The sequence below is a fragment of the Cygnus atratus genome, unplaced genomic scaffold, assembly GCF_013377495.2.
Source record: "Cygnus atratus isolate AKBS03 ecotype Queensland, Australia unplaced genomic scaffold, CAtr_DNAZoo_HiC_assembly HiC_scaffold_257, whole genome shotgun sequence".
Lineage (NCBI taxonomy): Eukaryota > Metazoa > Chordata > Aves > Anseriformes > Anatidae > Cygnus > Cygnus atratus.
The window spans coordinates 1-16000 of NW_026109849.1; the positions used below are offsets into that span (position 1 = coordinate 1).

General features: G+C 56.1%; 5 protein-coding genes across 10 annotated transcripts; all 5 read right to left on the bottom strand.

Moving 5' to 3' along the window:
• Positions 1 to 1809: 1809 nt before the first annotated feature.
• Positions 1810 to 12530, bottom strand: LOC118258533 (putative small proline-rich protein 5). Of its 3 annotated transcripts, none has more exons than XM_050716729.1 (2): positions 12414 to 12530; positions 1810 to 2151 (listed from the first exon to the last, which is right to left on the bottom strand). In XM_050716729.1, the coding sequence occupies exon 2, from the start codon at positions 2128 to 2130 to the stop codon at positions 1810 to 1812; it is 321 nt and encodes a 106-aa protein (XP_050572686.1). In that variant the 5' UTR covers positions 2131 to 2151; positions 12414 to 12530. The 3 variants fall into 3 exon arrangements, with proteins under 3 accessions (XP_050572686.1, XP_050572685.1, XP_050572684.1); XM_050716728.1 differs by lacking the exon at positions 12414 to 12530 and adding an exon at positions 9130 to 9246; XM_050716727.1 differs by lacking the exon at positions 12414 to 12530 and adding an exon at positions 5911 to 6027.
• Positions 5071 to 12530, bottom strand: LOC118258538 (putative small proline-rich protein 5). Of its 3 annotated transcripts, none has more exons than XM_050716731.1 (2): positions 12414 to 12530; positions 5071 to 5391 (listed from the first exon to the last, which is right to left on the bottom strand). In XM_050716731.1, the coding sequence occupies exon 2, from the start codon at positions 5368 to 5370 to the stop codon at positions 5071 to 5073; it is 300 nt and encodes a 99-aa protein (XP_050572688.1). In that variant the 5' UTR covers positions 5371 to 5391; positions 12414 to 12530. The 3 variants fall into 3 exon arrangements, with proteins under 3 accessions (XP_050572688.1, XP_050572687.1, XP_035423290.1); XM_050716730.1 differs by lacking the exon at positions 12414 to 12530 and adding an exon at positions 9130 to 9246; XM_035567397.1 differs by lacking the exon at positions 12414 to 12530 and adding an exon at positions 5911 to 6027.
• Positions 8311 to 12530, bottom strand: LOC118258559 (putative small proline-rich protein 5). 2 transcript variants are annotated; one of them, XM_050716732.1, is made up of 2 exons: positions 12414 to 12530; positions 8311 to 8610 (listed from the first exon to the last, which is right to left on the bottom strand). In XM_050716732.1, exon 2 carries the CDS (start codon positions 8587 to 8589, stop codon positions 8311 to 8313), a length of 279 nt encoding a protein of 92 aa, XP_050572689.1. In that variant the 5' UTR covers positions 8590 to 8610; positions 12414 to 12530. The 2 variants fall into 2 exon arrangements, with proteins under 2 accessions (XP_050572689.1, XP_035423313.1); XM_035567420.1 differs by lacking the exon at positions 12414 to 12530 and adding an exon at positions 9130 to 9246.
• Positions 11531 to 12530, bottom strand: LOC118258562 (putative small proline-rich protein 5). The gene is made up of 3 exons (XM_035567423.1): positions 12414 to 12530; positions 11664 to 11894; positions 11531 to 11593 (listed from the first exon to the last, which is right to left on the bottom strand). The coding sequence occupies exons 2-3, from the start codon at positions 11871 to 11873 to the stop codon at positions 11531 to 11533; spliced, it is 273 nt and encodes a 90-aa protein (XP_035423316.1). The 5' UTR covers positions 11874 to 11894; positions 12414 to 12530.
• A 2283-nt stretch (positions 12531 to 14813) lies between these two features.
• On the bottom strand, positions 14814 to 15716 carry LOC118258529 (putative small proline-rich protein 5). Its single transcript, XM_035567388.2, has 2 exons — positions 15696 to 15716; positions 14814 to 15176 (listed from the first exon to the last, which is right to left on the bottom strand). Exon 2 carries the CDS (start codon positions 15153 to 15155, stop codon positions 14814 to 14816), a length of 342 nt encoding a protein of 113 aa, XP_035423281.1. The 5' UTR covers positions 15156 to 15176; positions 15696 to 15716.
• Positions 15717 to 16000: the final 284 nt, after the last annotated feature.

A 16000-nucleotide genomic window follows, 5' to 3' on the forward strand; every position in this document is an offset into this window, starting at 1 on the left:
CCCCTCTATCAAAGGTTCGTTGGTGCTGAAGGTCAGAGAACCTGTGCAGGGTCTGTGGCCATTCAGGTTTCCTTTCTTTGCTTTTTTCTTTCCCTTCACCTGTTTCTTATCCTCTTATCACCTGACCTCATGAGCAGGAAAGTGTGGAAGGCAAAGGATTCTGAGAAAGGGAGGTTTTCAGCTGAACTTTGAGGAAGGTTTTCATCCTGTCCCCATTGGCAACACGACGGGCATTAAGGCTGGATTTGTAATCCCACCTGAGTCAGCCTGTAAAGTGTAAAGCCAGGAAGGTGTCAGCTCATCCCCCTTGGGAAATGTTACCCATCCGACTAACTGGCTCCCTGCTCCCAGAACCTCTCCTTCCCTCTCTCCAGAACCCGGGTGTCCCACAGCCCAAGGAATACCTTAGGCTAGAAGCGATGCAGTGACTTGCACTGAGCTTTGTACAGTAAGGGAGGATTGCGTGAATTGCTGAGGGACATTTGGTGACTCTGCTGTGGATCCGAAACCCCAGGAGGCTGCAAGTGCCCAGGCGGTGACCCCGGTGCTTGCCCTCTGTGGGTGCCCATCCTGTGCTTAGGCTTCTCCTGGCTGGCCTCCAGGCTTCAGCCTGCAGCGTCCCACTGGCATTCCCCCTCGCTCTCTCCACCTCCTCCAAGGACTTCCCCAAGTGGGGCATCCTCGTTTTACACCCGCTCACCGATGTTTCTGAGCTCTCACATTCAGGTCCCGCTAAGGGAAATATGACTGTGTGGAGCTGCCATTGATGGCGTGCCGTTCTTTGAGGGGAGTACAAGAGGAAAGGGCAACGTGGAGTGATGAAATGCAGTTTTTGAGTGATGTGGGTGTTGGTACCGGCTGGGTTGCATTCAGCAGGGATTGGCTGATGGTTTCTCCATCCTAAGGGATTACAGGTGTTGGATTGGTTGTACACTAGTGCACCTGGATCTAACGTGAGGTTGACATTCACATGCTAGGCCATTTTTCCACTCCAAAGCATACACCAGTGACAAGCAGTGGTGGCACAGGGAGGAGGAGTGCATGGCTTCTGTTTTTTTTCCGAGGCATTAAAAAAGTTGAAGGCAGTGACGTGGCGAAGCTGTGGGTCTGAGCTTGGAGTACCTCGCTGCATGGACTGCCTAAGTGACGGACAGCTGTGAACTCCTTCCTGCCCTTCCAGGCAACAAGCTCTGCTTGTGTCCCAAAGCCAGAGTTTGCAGGCAGTGGTGTTTGGTGTTGTTTTTTTCCAGAGCCTGGGACAAAGAAGGTGTGTGGGGCAGCTGATGGTCTGTGTCAGGAGGGGGAGTTTTGTGCTGCTCAGCCCCTGGGATGCACATGGAGATTTGTGAGCTGAGAGCTTTTTCCTCTGCTAATGAGCCTATTTTGTCCCCTGATGTCCCCAGGAATAGTTGCTGCTGGACAGGGAAAATAGTGCCCATGTCAAGTAGGAGAACCTTGGAGAGAAAAATCCAGAAGACCTCCAAGGCCCTGGGAAGTGAGTAAAGAAACGGAAAGAGAATGTGGGTTTCATGAATTGTAAGCTTTATTGTTTTCCCCATCCAGAGGAGCCTGAAACAGAAGTGTGAGGCATCAAAGGCTTCCTGGTGGTAACTGTGCCCAGCACACTTGGAAGTGCCATCTCCTGCATCGTTGGAAAGAAAGACTGCTTGCGGGATGCCTTGGGGCAGATTTCATGCGGGGCAGCGGTGAGGCGCAGGGCAGAGTCCCCGGGACAGCTGTAAGGATGGGTGCTGCGTGGTCTGGGCGTGCAGGAGGAGGCAGCCGGCGTTGGGTGCCCGGATCCTGGTGCTAGTACTTGGGGTACATTGGCGGCAGCTTGCAGATGTTCTTGGTGTACTGGGGGCAGTAGGGCTGCACAGGGGGGCAGTAGGGCTGCACGGGGGGGCAGTAGCGCTGCACAGGGGGGCAGTAGGTCTTCACAGGGGGGCAGTAGCGCTGCACAGGGGGGCAGTAGCGCTGCACAGGGGGGCAGCACGGCGTCACGCAGGGGAACTGGGGCACGGGTTCCCTCTGGAAGGTGGAATGGCAGGAGGGCCCTGAGTCATGGCAGGAGGAGCGGGAGCTGTGGCAGGAGGTCTCGCGACTGTGGCAGGATCCACGGGAGCACATCTTTCTGGGGAGTCGGCAAAGCTGTCAGGAGCAAGAGATCATCCTGGTGAGAGGAGACCCAGGCACACTTCTCACGTAGCCTCAGCCCCTCCTTTCTTTCATTATACCTTTTCCCCAGCTCTCCCCTTTGCCCTCTTTCTTTCTCTCCATCTTCCCAGCCCAACCTGAATGTACCCTGAGCCCTGCCTCACCCCTGGGGCTTGCTCCGGCCCCTCCTGCATGCAGCTTAGTCCCCCAAGCCGATGCAAGGAGCCTTGCCAGCCTCTCCTGAAGACCATTTCCCATCCCAGGGCCCAGGGCCACCTGCAGGGAGCTCATGCTGCCAGAGTATCCCTTGCCATTGCCTCACTGCCCCTTTCCCTGCCCCGGCCATCCCCATCCCCACGCCTGCTGCTCCTGGAGCAACACTCGGGTGCTGAGAGATGACACCAAGCTACGTGCCCACACCCAGGAGGACACCACGGCCCCCAGTGCCAGCTTTTCCTCTACGAGCAGCAGCAGGAGGAGGAGGACGAAGAGGAGGAGGAGAACATGTCTTACCTCTGGAGCTGCAGGGAGAAGTGTCTGGATGCGACGGTGAGCGAGTGAGGAGCACTGGGCTGAGCCGCCTTTTATACAGCTCCCAGAGGTCACGTTGGGTATGAGACGCCACTGCACAAGGGCGGTGGGGTTCTTCGCGCGCTCAGTGCGGCACGTGCTGGCGCTACCCTATTCTTAGTGCTTCCTCCTTGACGCATGGTGTTCTCTCCCATCTTTCAATGCTAGAGATTTCCCTAGGCGGACGGGGGAAGCGATCTCTTTCCCGTTTCCTGGAGACTGACACTAAGCTCATCGGTATTCCCTAGGGTGCTGATGGGCAGCCGGGGTTGCATCAGGGGGAGAAATGTCGTTATGGCTCAGCAATGCTGACTCCTGCAGCAGGCACACTGTTGTGTGCAAGAGACAGCTCAGAACGTTAACTGAGGCGTTGTTTTACGACAAGAGGAAATGAGATTAGCAGGCCCTGGCTCGATGCTAGGCAGTCTGCTGGGATTTCCTTGGCTCCGTGCTGTGGCTAAAAGGACACTTTTTGTGATTCTCCACCTGCCCCTGCACTTCCCAGAGGAATGGGCTGAGCCCCTCTCCTTTCTCCCCCTCTATCAAAGGTTCGTTGGTGCTGAAGGTCAGAGAACCTGTGCAGGGTCTGTGGCCATTCAGGTTTCCTTTCTTTGCTTTTTTCTTTCCCTTCACCTGTTTCTTATCCTCTTATCACCTGACCTCATGAGCAGGAAAGTGTGGAAGGCAAAGGATTCTGAGAAAGGGAGGTTTTCAGCTGAACTTTGAGGAAGGTTTTCATCCTGTCCCCATTGGCAACACGACGGGCATTAAGGCTGGATTTGTAATCCCACCTGAGTCAGCCTGTAAAGTGTAAAGCCAGGAAGGTGTCAGCTCATCCCCCTTGGGAAATGTTACCCATCCGACTAACTGGCTCCCTGCTCCCAGAACCTCTCCTTCCCTCTCTCCAGAACCCGGGTGTCCCACAGCCCAAGGAATACCTTAGGCTAGAAGCGATGCAGTGACTTGCACTGAGCTTTGTACAGTAAGGGAGGATTGCGTGAATTGCTGAGGGACATTTGGTGACTCTGCTGTGGATCCGAAACCCCAGGAGGCTGCAAGTGCCCAGGCGGTGACCCCGGTGCTTGCCCTCTGTGGGTGCCCATCCTGTGCTTAGGCTTCTCCTGGCTGGCCTCCAGGCTTCAGCCTGCAGCGTCCCACTGGCATTCCCCCTCGCTCTCTCCACCTCCTCCAAGGACTTCCCCAAGTGGGGCATCCTCGTTTTACACCCGCTCACCGATGTTTCTGAGCTCTCACATTCAGGTCCCGCTAAGGGAAATATGACTGTGTGGAGCTGCCATTGATGGCGTGCCGTTCTTTGAGGGGAGTACAAGAGGAAAGGGCAACGTGGAGTGATGAAATGCAGTTTTTGAGTGATGTGGGTGTTGGTACCGGCTGGGTTGCATTCAGCAGGGATTGGCTGATGGTTTCTCCATCCTAAGGGATTACAGGTGTTGGATTGGTTGTACGCTAGTGCACCTGGATCTAACGTGAGGTTGACATTCACATGCTAGGCCATTTTTCCACTCCAAAGCATACACCAGTGACAAGCAGTGGTGGCACAGGGAGGAGGAGTGCATGGCTTCTGTTTTTTTTCCGAGGCATTAAAAAAGTTGAAGGCAGTGACGTGGCGAAGCTGTGGGTCTGAGCTTGGAGTACCTCGCTGCATGGACTGCCTAAGTGACGGACAGCTGTGAACTCCTTCCTGCCCTTCCAGGCAACAAGCTCTGCTTGTGTCCCAAAGCCAGAGTTTGCAGGCAGTGGTGTTTGGTGTTGTTTTTTTCCAGAGCCTGGGACAAAGAAGGTGTGTGGGGCAGCTGATGGTCTGTGTCAGGAGGGGGAGTTTTGTGCTGCTCAGCCCCTGGGATGCACATGGAGATTTGTGAGCTGAGAGCTTTTTCCTCTGCTAATGAGCCTATTTTGTCCCCTGATGTCCCCAGGAATAGTTGCTGCTGGACAGGGAAAATAGTGCCCATGTCAAGTAGGAGAACCTTGGAGAGAAAAATCCAGAAGACCTCCAAGGCCCTGGGAAGTGAGTAAAGAAACGGAAAGAGAATGTGGGTTTCATGAATTGTAAGCTTTATTGTTTTCCCCATCCAGAGGAGCCTGAAACAGAAGTGTGAGGCATCAAAGGCTTCCTGGTGGTAACTGTGCCCAGCACACTTGGAAGTGCCATCTCCTGCATCGTTGGAAAGAAAGACTGCTTGCGGGATGCCTTGGGGCAGATTTCATGCGGGGCAGCGGTGAGACGCAGGGCAGAGTCCCCGGGACAGCTGTAAGGATGGGTGCTGCGTGGTCTGGGCGTGCAGGAGGAGGCAGCCGGCGTTGGGTGCCCGGATCCTGGTGCTAGTACTTGGGGTACATTGGCGGCAGCTTGCAGATGTTCTTGGTGTACTGGGGGCAGTAGGGCTGCACAGGGGGGCAGTAGGGCTGCACGGGGGGGCAGTAGGGCTGCACGGGGGGGCAGTAGCGCTGCACAGGGGGGCAGTAGCGCTGCACAGGGGGGCAGCACGGCGTCACGCAGGGGAACTGGGGCACGGGTTCCCTCTGGAAGGTGGAATGGCAGGAGGGCCCTGAGTCATGGCAGGAGGAGCGGGAGCTGTGGCAGGAGGTCTCGCGACTGTGGCAGGATCCACGGGAGCACATCTTTCTGGGGAGTCGGCAAAGCTGTCAGGAGCAAGAGATCATCCTGGTGATAGGAGACCCAGGCACACTTCTCACGTAGCCTCAGCCCCTCCTTTCTTTCATTATACCTTTTCTCCAGCTCTCCCCTTTGCCCTCTTTCTTTCTCTCCATCTTCCCAGCCCAACCTGAATGTACCCTGAGCCCTGCCTCACCCTTGGGGCTTGCTCCGGCCCCTCCTGCATGCAGCTTAGTCCCCCAAGCCGACGCAAGGAGCCTTGCCAGCCTCTCCTGAAGACCATTTCCCATCCCAGGGCCCAGGGCCACCTGCAGGGAGCTCATGCTGCCAGAGTATCCCTTGCCATTGCCTCACTGCCCCTTTCCCTGCCCCGGCCATCCCCATCCCCACGCCTGCTGCTCCTGGAGCAACACTCGGGTGCTGGGAGATGACACCAAGCTACGTGCCCACACCCAGGAGGACACCACGGCCCCCAGTGCCAGCTTCTCCTCTACGAGCAGCAGCAGGAGGAGGAGGACGAAGAGGAGGAGGAGAACATGTCTTACCTCTGGAGCTGCAGGGAGAAGTGTCTGGATGCGACGGTGAGCGAGTGAGGAGCACTGGGCTGAGCCGCCTTTTATACAGCTCCCAAAGGTCACGTTGGGTATGAGACGCCACTGCACAAGGGCGGTGGGGTTCTTCACGCGCTCAGTGCGGCACGTGCTGGCGCTACCCTATTCTTAGTGCTTCCTCCTTGACGCATGGTGTTCTCTCCCATCTTTCAATGCTAGAGATTTCCCTGGGCGGACGGGGGAAGCGGTCTCTTTCCCGTTTCCTGGAGACTGACACTAAGCTCATCGGTATTCCCTAGGGTGCTGATGTGCAGCCAGGGTTGCATCAGGGGGAGAAATGTCGTTATGGCTCAGCAATGCTGACTCCTGCAGCAGGCACACTGTTGTGTGCAAGAGACAGCTCAGAACGTTAACTGAGGCGTTGTTTTACGACAAGAGGAAATGAGATTAGCAGGCCCTGGCTCGATGCTAGGCAGTCTGCTGGGATTTCCTTGGCTCCGTGCTGTGGCTAAAAGGACACTTTTTGTGATTCTCCACCTGCCCCTGCACTTCCCAGAGGAATGGGCTGAGCCCCTCTCCTTTCTCCCCCTCTATCAAAGGTTCGTTGGTGCTGAAGGTCAGAGAACCTGTGCAGGGTCTGTGGCCATTCAGATTTCCTTTCTTTGCTTTTTTCTTTCCCTTCACCTGTTTCTTATCCTCTTATCACCTGACCTCATGAGCAGGAAAGTGTGGAAGGCAAAGGATTCTGAGAAAGGGAGGTTTTCAGCTGAACTTTGAGGAAGGTTTTCATCCTGTCCCCATTGGCAACACGACGGGCATTAAGGCTGGATTTGTAATCCCACCTGAGTCAGCCTGTAAAGTGTAAAGCCAGGAAGGTGTCAGCTCATCCCCCTTGGGAAATGTTACCCATCCGACTAACTGGCTCCCTGCTCCCAGAACCTCTCCTCCCCTCTCTCCAGAACCCGGGTGTCCCACAGCCCAAGGAATACCTTAGGCTAGAAGCGATGCAGTGACTTGCACTGAGCTTTGTACAGTAAGGGAGGATTGCGTGAATTGCTGAGGGACATTTGGTGACTCTGCTGTGGATCCGAAACCCCAGGAGGCTGCAAGTGCCCAGGCGGTGACCCCGGTGCTTGCCCTCTGTGGGTGCCCATCCTGTGCTTAGGCTTCTCCTGGCTGGCCTCCAGGCTTCAGCCTGCAGCGTCCCACTGGCATTCCCCCTCGCTCTCTCCACCTCCTCCAAGGACTTCCCCAAGTGGGGCATCCTCGTTTTACACCCGCTCACCGATGTTTCTGAGCTCTCACATTCAGGTCCCGCTAAGGGAAATATGACTGTGTGGAGCTGCCATTGATGGCGTGCCGTTCTTTGAGGGGAGTACAAGAGGAAAGGGCAACGTGGAGTGATGAAATGCAGTTTTTGAGTGATGTGGGTGTTGGTACCGGCTGGGTTGCATTCAGCAGGGATTGGCTGATGGTTTCTCCATCCTAAGGGATTACAGGTGTTGGATTGGTTGTACGCTAGTGCACCTGGATCTAACGTGAGGTTGACATTCACATGCTAGGCCATTTTTCCACTCCAAAGCATACACCAGTGACAAGCAGTGGTGGCACAGGGAGGAGGAGTGCATGGCTTCTGTTTTTTTTCCGAGGCATTAAAAAAGTTGAAGGCAGTGACGTGGCGAAGCTGTGGGTCTGAGCTTGGAGTACCTCGCTGCATGGACTGCCTAAGTGACGGACAGCTGTGAACTCCTTCCTGCCCTTCCAGGCAACAAGCTCTGCTTGTGTCCCAAAGCCAGAGTTTGCAGGCAGTGGTGTTTGGTGTTGTTTTTTTCCAGAGCCTGGGACAAAGAAGGTGTGTGGGGCAGCTGATGGTCTGTGTCAGGAGGGGGAGTTTTGTGCTGCTCAGCCCCTGGGATGCACATGGAGATTTGTGAGCTGAGAGCTTTTTCCTCTGCTAATGAGCCTATTTTGTCCCCTGATGTCCCCAGGAATAGTTGCTGCTGGACAGGGAAAATAGTGCCCATGTCAAGTAGGAGAACCTTGGAGAGAAAAATCCAGAAGACCTCCAAGGCCCTGGGAAGTGAGTAAAGAAACGGAAAGAGAATGTGGGTTTCATGAATTGTAAGCTTTATTGTTTTCCCCATCCAGAGGAGCCTGAAACAGAAGTGTGAGGCATCAAAGGCTTCCTGGTGGTAACTGTGCCCAGCACACTTGGAAGTGCCATCTCCTGCATCGTTGGAAAGAAAGACTGCTTGCGGGATGCCTTGGGGCAGATTTCATGCGGGGCAGCGGTGAGACGCAGGGCAGAGTCCCCGGGACAGCTGTAAGGATGGGTGCTGCGTGGTCTGGGCGTGCAGGAGGAGGCAGCCGGCGTTGGGTGCCCGGATCCTGGTGCTAGTACTTGGGGTACATTGGCGGCAGCTTGCAGATGTTCTTGGTGTACTGGGGGCAGTAGGGCTGCACAGGGGGGCAGTAGGGCTGCACGGGGGGGCAGTAGCGCTGCACAGGGGGGCAGTAGCGCTGCACAGGGGGGCAGCACGGCGTCACGCAGGGGAACTGGGGCACGGGTTCCCTCTGGAAGGTGGAATGGCAGGAGGGCCCTGAGTCATGGCAGGAGGAGCGGGAGCTGTGGCAGGAGGTCTCGCGACTGTGGCAGGATCCACGGGAGCACATCTTTCTGGGGAGTCGGCAAAGCTGTCAGGAGCAAGAGATCATCCTGGTGAGAGGAGACCCAGGCACACTTCTCACGTAGCCTCAGTCCCTCCTTTCTTTCATTATACCTTTTCCCCAGCTCTCCCCTTTGCCCTCTTTCTTTCTCTCCATCTTCCCAGCCCAACCTGAATGTACCCTGAGCCCTGCCTCACCCCTGGGGCTTGCTCCGGCCCCTCCTGCATGCAGCTTAGTCCCCCAAGCCGATGCAAGGAGCCTTGCCAGCCTCTCCTGAAGACCATTTCCCATCCCAGGGCCCAGGGCCACCTGCAGGGAGCTCATGCTGCCAGAGTATCCCTTGCCATTGCCTCACTGCCCCTTTCCCTGCCCCGGCCATCCCCATCCCCACGCCTGCTGCTCCTGGAGCAACACTCGGGTGCTGGGAGATGACACCAAGCTACGTGCCCACACCCAGGAGGACACCACGGCTCCCAGTGCCAGCTTCTCCTCTACGAGCAGCAGCAGGAGGAGGAGGACGAAGAGGAGGAGGAGAACATGTCTTACCTCTGGAGCTGCAGGGAGAAGTGTCTGGATGCGACGGTGAGCGAGTGAGGAGCACTGGGCTGAGCCGCCTTTTATACAGCTCCCAAAGGTCACGTTGGGTATGAGACGCCACTGCACAAGGGCGGTGGGGTTCTTCACGCGCTCAGTGCGGCACGTGCTGGCGCTACCCTATTCTTAGTGCTTCCTCCTTGACGCATGGTGTTCTCTCCCATCTTTCAATGCTAGAGATTTCCCTAGGCGGACGGGGGAAGCGATCTCTTTCCCGTTTCCTGGAGACTGACACTAAGCTCATCGGTATTCCCTAGGGTGCTGATGGGCAGCCGGGGTTGCATCAGGGGGAGAAATGTCGTTATGGCTCAGCAATGCTGACTCCTGCAGCAGGCACACTGTTGTGTGCAAGAGACAGCTCAGAACGTTAACTGAGGCGTTGTTTTACGACAAGAGGAAATGAGATTAGCAGGCCCTGGCTCGATGCTAGGCAGTCTGCTGGGATTTCCTTGGCTCCGTGCTGTGGCTAAAAGGACACTTTTTGTGATTCTCCACCTGCCCCTGCACTTCCCAGAGGAATGGGCTGAGCCCCTCTCCTTTCTCCCCCTCTATCAAAGGTTCGTTGGTGCTGAAGGTCAGAGAACCTGTGCAGGGTCTGTGGCCATTCAGGTTTCCTTTCTTTGCTTTTTTCTTTCCCTTCACCTGTTTCTTATCCTCTTATCACCTGACCTCATGAGCAGGAAAGTGTGGAAGGCAAAGGATTCTGAGAAAGGGAGGTTTTCAGCTGAACTTTGAGGAAGGTTTTCATCCTGTCCCCATTGGCAACACGACGGGCATTAAGGCTGGATTTGTAATCCCACCTGAGTCAGCCTGTAAAGTGTAAAGCCAGGAAGGTGTCAGCTCATCCCCCTTGGGAAATGTTACCCATCCGACTAACTGGCTCCCTGCTCCCAGAACCTCTCCTCCCCTCTCTCCAGAACCCGGGTGTCCCACAGCCCAAGGAATACCTTAGGCTAGAAGCGATGCAGTGACTTGCACTGAGCTTTGTACAGTAAGGGAGGATTGCGTGAATTGCTGAGGGACATTTGGTGACTCTGCTGTGGATCCGAAACCCCAGGAGGCTGCAAGTGCCCAGGCGGTGACCCCGGTGCTTGCCCTCTGTGGGTGCCCATCCTGTGCTTAGGCTTCTCCTGGCTGGCCTCCAGGCTTCAGCCTGCAGCGTCCCACTGGCATTCCCCCTCGCTCTCTCCACCTCCTCCAAGGACTTCCCCAAGTGGGGCATCCTCGTTTTACACCCGCTCACCGATGTTTCTGAGCTCTCACATTCAGGTCCCGCTAAGGGAAATATGACTGTGTGGAGCTGCCATTGATGGCGTGCCGTTCTTTGAGGGGAGTACAAGAGGAAAGGGCAACGTGGAGTGATGAAATGCAGTTTTTGAGTGATGTGGGTGTTGGTACCGGCTGGGTTGCATTCAGCAGGGATTGGCTGATGGTTTCTCCATCCTAAGGGATTACAGGGGTTGGATTGGTTGTACGCTAGTGCACCTGGATCTAACGTGAGGTTGACATTCACATGCTAGGCCATTTTTCCACTCCAAAGCATACACCAGTGACAAGCAGTGGTGGCACAGGGAGGAGGAGTGCATGGCTTCTGTTTTTTTTCCGAGGCATTAAAAAAGTTGAAGGCAGTGACGTGGCGAAGCTGTGGGTCTGAGCTTGGAGTACCTCGCTGCATGGACTGCCTAAGTGACGGACAGCTGTGAACTCCTTCCTGCCCTTCCAGGCAACAAGCTCTGCTTGTGTCCCAAAGCCAGAGTTTGCAGGCAGTGGTGTTTGGTGTTGTTTTTTTTCCAGAGCCTGGGACAAAGAAGGTGTGTGGGGCAGCTGATGGTCTGTGTCAGGAGGGGGAGTTTTGTGCTGCTCAGCCCCTGGGATGCACATGGAGATTTGTGAGCTGAGAGCTTTTTCCTCTGCTAATGAGCCTATTTTGTCCCCTGATGTCCCCAGGAATAGTTGCTGCTGGACAGGGAAAATAGTGCCCATGTCAAGTAGGAGAACCTTGGAGAGAAAAATCCAGAAGACCTCCAAGGCCCTGGGAAGTGAGTAAAGAAACGGAAAGAGGATGTGGGTTTCATGAATTGTAAGCTTTATTGTTTTCCCCATCCAGAGGAGCCTGAAACAGAAGTGTGAGGCATCAAAGGCTTCCTGGTGGTAACTGTGCCCAGCACACTTGGAAGTGCCATCTCCTGCATCGTTGGAAAGAAAGACTGCTTGCGGGATGCCTTGGGGCAGATTTCATGCGGGGTAGCGGTGAGGCGCAGGGCAGAGTCCCCGGGACAGCTGTAAGGATGGGTGCTGCGTGGTCTGGGCGTGCAGGAGGAGGCAGCCGGCGTTGGGTGCCCGGATCCTGGTGCTAGTACTTGGGGTACATTGGCGGCAGCTTGCAGATGTTCTTGGTGTACTGGGGGCAGTAGGGCTGCACGGGGGGGCAGTAGGGCTGCACGGGGGGGCAGTAGCGCTGCACGGGGGGGGCAGTAACGCTGCACAGGGGGGCAGTAGGTCTTCACAGGGGGGCAGTAGCGCTGCACAGGGGGGCAGTAGCGCTGCACAGGGGGGCAGCATGGCGTCACGCAGGGGAACTGGGGCACGGGTTCCCTCTGGAAGGTGGAATGGCAGGAGGGCCCTGAGTCATGGCAGGAGGAGCGGGAGCTGTGGCAGGAGGTCTCGCGACTGTGGCAGGATCCACGGGAGCACATCTTTCTGGGGAGTCGGCAAAGCTGTCAGGAGCAAGAGATCATCCTGGTGATAGGAGACCCAGGCACACTTCTCACGTAGCCTCAGCCCCTCCTTTCTTTCATTATACCTTTTCTCCAGCTCTCCCCTTTGCCCTCTTTCTTTCTCTCCATCTTCCCAGCCCAACCTGAATGTACCCTGAGCCCTGCCTCACCCTTGGGGCTTGCTCCGGCCCCTCCTGCATGCAGCTTAGTCCCCCAAGCCGACGCAAGGAGCCTTGCCAGCCTCTCCTGAAGACCATTTCCCATCCCAGGGCCCAGGGCCACCTGCAGGGAGCTCATGCTGCCAGAGTATCCCTTGCCATTGCCTCACTGCCCCTTTCCCTGCCCCGGCCATCCCCATCCCCACGCCTGCTGCTCCTGGAGCAACACTCGGGTGCTGGGAGATGAAACCAAGCTACGTGCCCACACCCAGGAGGACACCACGGCCCCCAGTGCCAGCTTCTCCTCTACGAGCAGCAGCAGGAGGAGGAGGACGAAGAGGAGGAGGAGAACATGTCTTACCTCTGGAGCTGCAGGGAGAAGTGTCTGGATGCGACGGTGAGCGAGTGAGGAGCACTGGGCTGAGCCGCCTTTTATACAGCTCCCAAAGGTCACGTTGGGTATGAGACGCCACTGCACAAGGGCGGTGGGGTTCTTCACGTGCTCAGTGCGGCACGTGCTGGCGCTACCCTATTCTTAGTGCTTCCTCCTTGACGCATGGTGTTCTCTCCCATCTTTCAATGCTAGAGATTTCCCTGGGCGGACGGGGGAAGCGGTCTCTTTCCCGTTTCCTGGAGACTGACACTAAGCTCATCGGTATTCCCTAGGGTGCTGATGTGCAGCCAGGGTTGCATCAGGGGGAGAAATGTCGTTATGGCTCAGCAATGCTGACTCCTGCAGCAGGCACACTGTTGTGTGCAAGAGACAGCTCAGAACGTTAACTGAGGCGTTGTTTTACGACAAGAGGAAATGAGATTAGCAGGCCCTGGCTCGATGCTAGGCAGTCTGCTGGGATTTCCTTGGCTCCGTGCTGTGGCTAAAAGGACACTTTTTGTGATTCTCCACCTGCCCCTGCACTTCCCAGAGGAATGGGCTGAGCCCCTCTCCTTTCTCCCCCTCTATCAAAGGTTCGTTGGTGCTGAAGGTCAGAGAACCTGTGCAGGGTCTGTGGCCATTCAGATTTCCTTTCTTTGCTTTTTTCTTTCCCTTCACCTGTTTCTTATCCTCTTATTACCTGACCTCATGAGCAGGAAAGTGTGGAAGGCAAAGGATTCTGAGAAAGGGAGGTTTTCAGCTGAACTTTGAGGAAGGTTTTCATCCTGTCCCCATTGGCAACACGACGGGCATTAAGGCTGGATTTGTAATCCCACCTGAGTCAGCCTGTAAAGTGTAAAGCCAGGAAGGTGTCAGCTCATCCCCCTTGGGAAATGTTACCCATCCGACTAACTGGCTCCCTGCTCCCAGAACCTCTCCTCCCCTCTCTCCAGAACCCGGGTGTCCCACAGCCCAAGGAATACCTTAGGCTAGAAGCGATGCAGTGACTTGCACTGAGCTTTGTACAGTAAGGGAGGATTGCGTGAATTGCTGAGGGACATTTGGTGACTCTGCTGTGGATCCGAAACCCCAGGAGGCTGCAAGTGCCCAGGCGGTGACCCCGGTGCTTGCCCTCTGTGGGTGCCCATCCTGTGCTTAGGCTTCTCCTGGCTGGCCTCCAGGCTTCAGCCTGCAGCGTCCCACTGGCATTCCCCCTCGCTCTCTCCACCTCCTCCAAGGACTTCCCCAAGTGGGGCATCCTCGTTTTACACCCGCTCACCGATGTTTCTGAGCTCTCACATTCAGGTCCCGCTAAGGGAAATATGACTGTGTGGAGCTGCCATTGATGGCGTGCCGTTCTTTGAGGGGAGTACAAGAGGAAAGGGCAACGTGGAGTGATGAAATGCAGTTTTTGAGTGATGTGGGTGTTGGTACCGGCTGGGTTGCATTCAGCAGGGATTGGCTGATGGTTTCTCCATCCTAAGGGATTACAGGTGTTGGATTGGTTGTACGCTAGTGCACCTGGATCTAACGTGAGGTTGACATTCACATGCTAGGCCATTTTTCCACTCCAAAGCATACACCAGTGACAAGCAGTGGTGGCACAGGGAGGAGGAGTGCATGGCTTCTGTTTTTTTTCCGAGGCATTAAAAAAGTTGAAGGCAGTGACGTGGCGAAGCTGTGGGTCTGAGCTTGGAGTACCTCGCTGCATGGACTGCCTAAGTGACGGACAGCTGTGAACTCCTTCCTGCCCTTCCAGGCAACAAGCTCTGCTTGTGTCCCAAAGCCAGAGTTTGCAGGCAGTGGTGTTTGGTGTTGTTTTTTTCCAGAGCCTGGGACAAAGAAGGTGTGTGGGGCAGCTGATGGTCTGTGTCAGGAGGGGGAGTTTTGTGCTGCTCAGCCCCTGGGATGCACATGGAGATTTGTGAGCTGAGAGCTTTTTCCTCTGCTAATGAGCCTATTTTGTCCCCTGATGTCCCCAGGAATAGTTGCTGCTGGACAGGGAAAATAGTGCCCATGTCAAGTAGGAGAACCTTGGAGAGAAAAATCCAGAAGACCTCCAAGGCCCTGGGAAGTGAGTAAAGAAACGGAAAGAGAATGTGGGTTTCATGAATTGTAAGCTTTATTGTTTTCCCCATCCAGAGGAGCCTGAAACAGAAGTGTGAGGCATCAAAGGCTTCCTGGTGGTAACTGTGCCCAGCACACTTGGAAGTGCCATCTCCTGCATCGTTGGAAAGAAAGACTGCTTGCGGGATGCCTTGGGGCAGATTTCATGCGGGGTAGCGGTGAGGCGCAGGGCAGAGTCCCCGGGACAGCTGTAAGGATGGGTGCTGCGTGGTCTGGGCGTGCAGGAGGAGGCAGCCGGCGTTGGGTGCCCGGATCCTGGTGCTAGTACTTGGGGTACATTGGCGGCAGCTTGCAGATGTTCTTGGTGTACTGGGGGCAGTAGGGCTGCACGGGGGGGCAGTAGGGCTGCACGGGGGGGCAGTAGCGCTGCACGGGGGGGCAGTAACGCTGCACAGGGGGGCAGTAGGTCTTCACAGGGGGGCAGTAGCGCTGCACAGGGGGGCAGTAGCGCTGCACAGGGGGGCAGCATGGCGTCACGCAGGGGAACTGGGGCACGGGTTCCCTCTGGAAGGTGGAATGGCAGGAGGGCCCTGAGTCATGGCAGGAGGAGCGGGAGCTGTGGCAGGAGGTCTCGCGACTGTGGCAGGATCCACGGGAGCACATCTTTCTGGGGAGTCGGCAAAGCTGTCAGGAGCAAGAGATCATCCTGGTGATAGGAGACCCAGGCACACTTCTCACGTAGCCTCAGCCCCTCCTTTCTTTCATTATACCTTTTCTCCAGCTCTCCCCTTTGCCCTCTTTCTTTCTCTCCATCTTCCCAGCCCAACCTGAATGTACCCTGAGCCCTGCCTCACCCTTGGGGCTTGCTCCGGCCCCTCCTGCATGCAGCTTAGTCCCCCAAGCCGATGCAAGGAGCCTTGCCAGCCTCTCCTGAAGACCATTTCCCATCCCAGGGCCCAGGGCCACCTGCAGGGAGCTCATGCTGCCAGAGTATCCCTTGCCATTGCCTCACTGCCCCTTTCCCTGCCCCGGCCATCCCCATCCCCACGCCTGCTGCTCCTGGAGCAACACTCGGGTGCTGGGAGATGACACCAAGCTACGTGCCCACACCCAGGAGGACACCACGGCCCCCAGTGCCAGCTTCTCCTCTACGAGCAGCAGCAGGAGGAGGAGGACGAAGAGGAGGAGGAGAACATGTCTTACCTCTGGAGCTGCAGGGAGAAGTGTCTGGATGCGACGGTGAGCGAGTGAGGAGCACTGGGCTGAGCCGCCTTTTATACAGCTCCCAGAGGTCACGTTGGGTATGAGACGCCACTGCACAAGGGCGGTGGGGTTCTTCACGCGCTCAGTGCGGCACGTGCTGGCGCTACCCTATTCTTAGTGCTTCCTCCTTGACGCATGGTGTTCTCTCCCATCTTTCAATGCTAGAGATTTCCCTAGGCGGACGGGGGAAGCGATCTCTTTCCCGTTTCCTGGAGACTGACACTAAGCTCATCGGTATTCCCTAG

What these genes read in the sequence shown, in the direction of transcription:
- LOC118258533 (XM_050716729.1), bottom strand. Translation starts at nt 2,130, where the DNA reads ATGTGCTCCCGTGGATCCTGCCACAGTCGCGAGACCTCCTGCCACAGC.
- LOC118258538 (XM_050716731.1), bottom strand. Translation starts at nt 5,370, where the DNA reads ATGTGCTCCCGTGGATCCTGCCACAGTCGCGAGACCTCCTGCCACAGC.
- LOC118258559 (XM_050716732.1), bottom strand. Translation starts at nt 8,589, where the DNA reads ATGTGCTCCCGTGGATCCTGCCACAGTCGCGAGACCTCCTGCCACAGC.
- LOC118258562 (XM_035567423.1), bottom strand. Translation starts at nt 11,873, where the DNA reads ATGTGCTCCCGTGGATCCTGCCACAGTCGCGAGACCTCCTGCCACAGC. An exon ending in TGAAGACCTACTGCCCCCCT is followed by an intron (nt 11,594 to 11,663) that starts GTGCAGCGTTAC and finishes CCCCCCGTGCAG; the next exon opens with CCCTACTGCCCCCAGTACAC.
- LOC118258529 (XM_035567388.2), bottom strand. Translation starts at nt 15,155, where the DNA reads ATGTGCTCCCGTGGATCCTGCCACAGTCGCGAGACCTCCTGCCACAGC.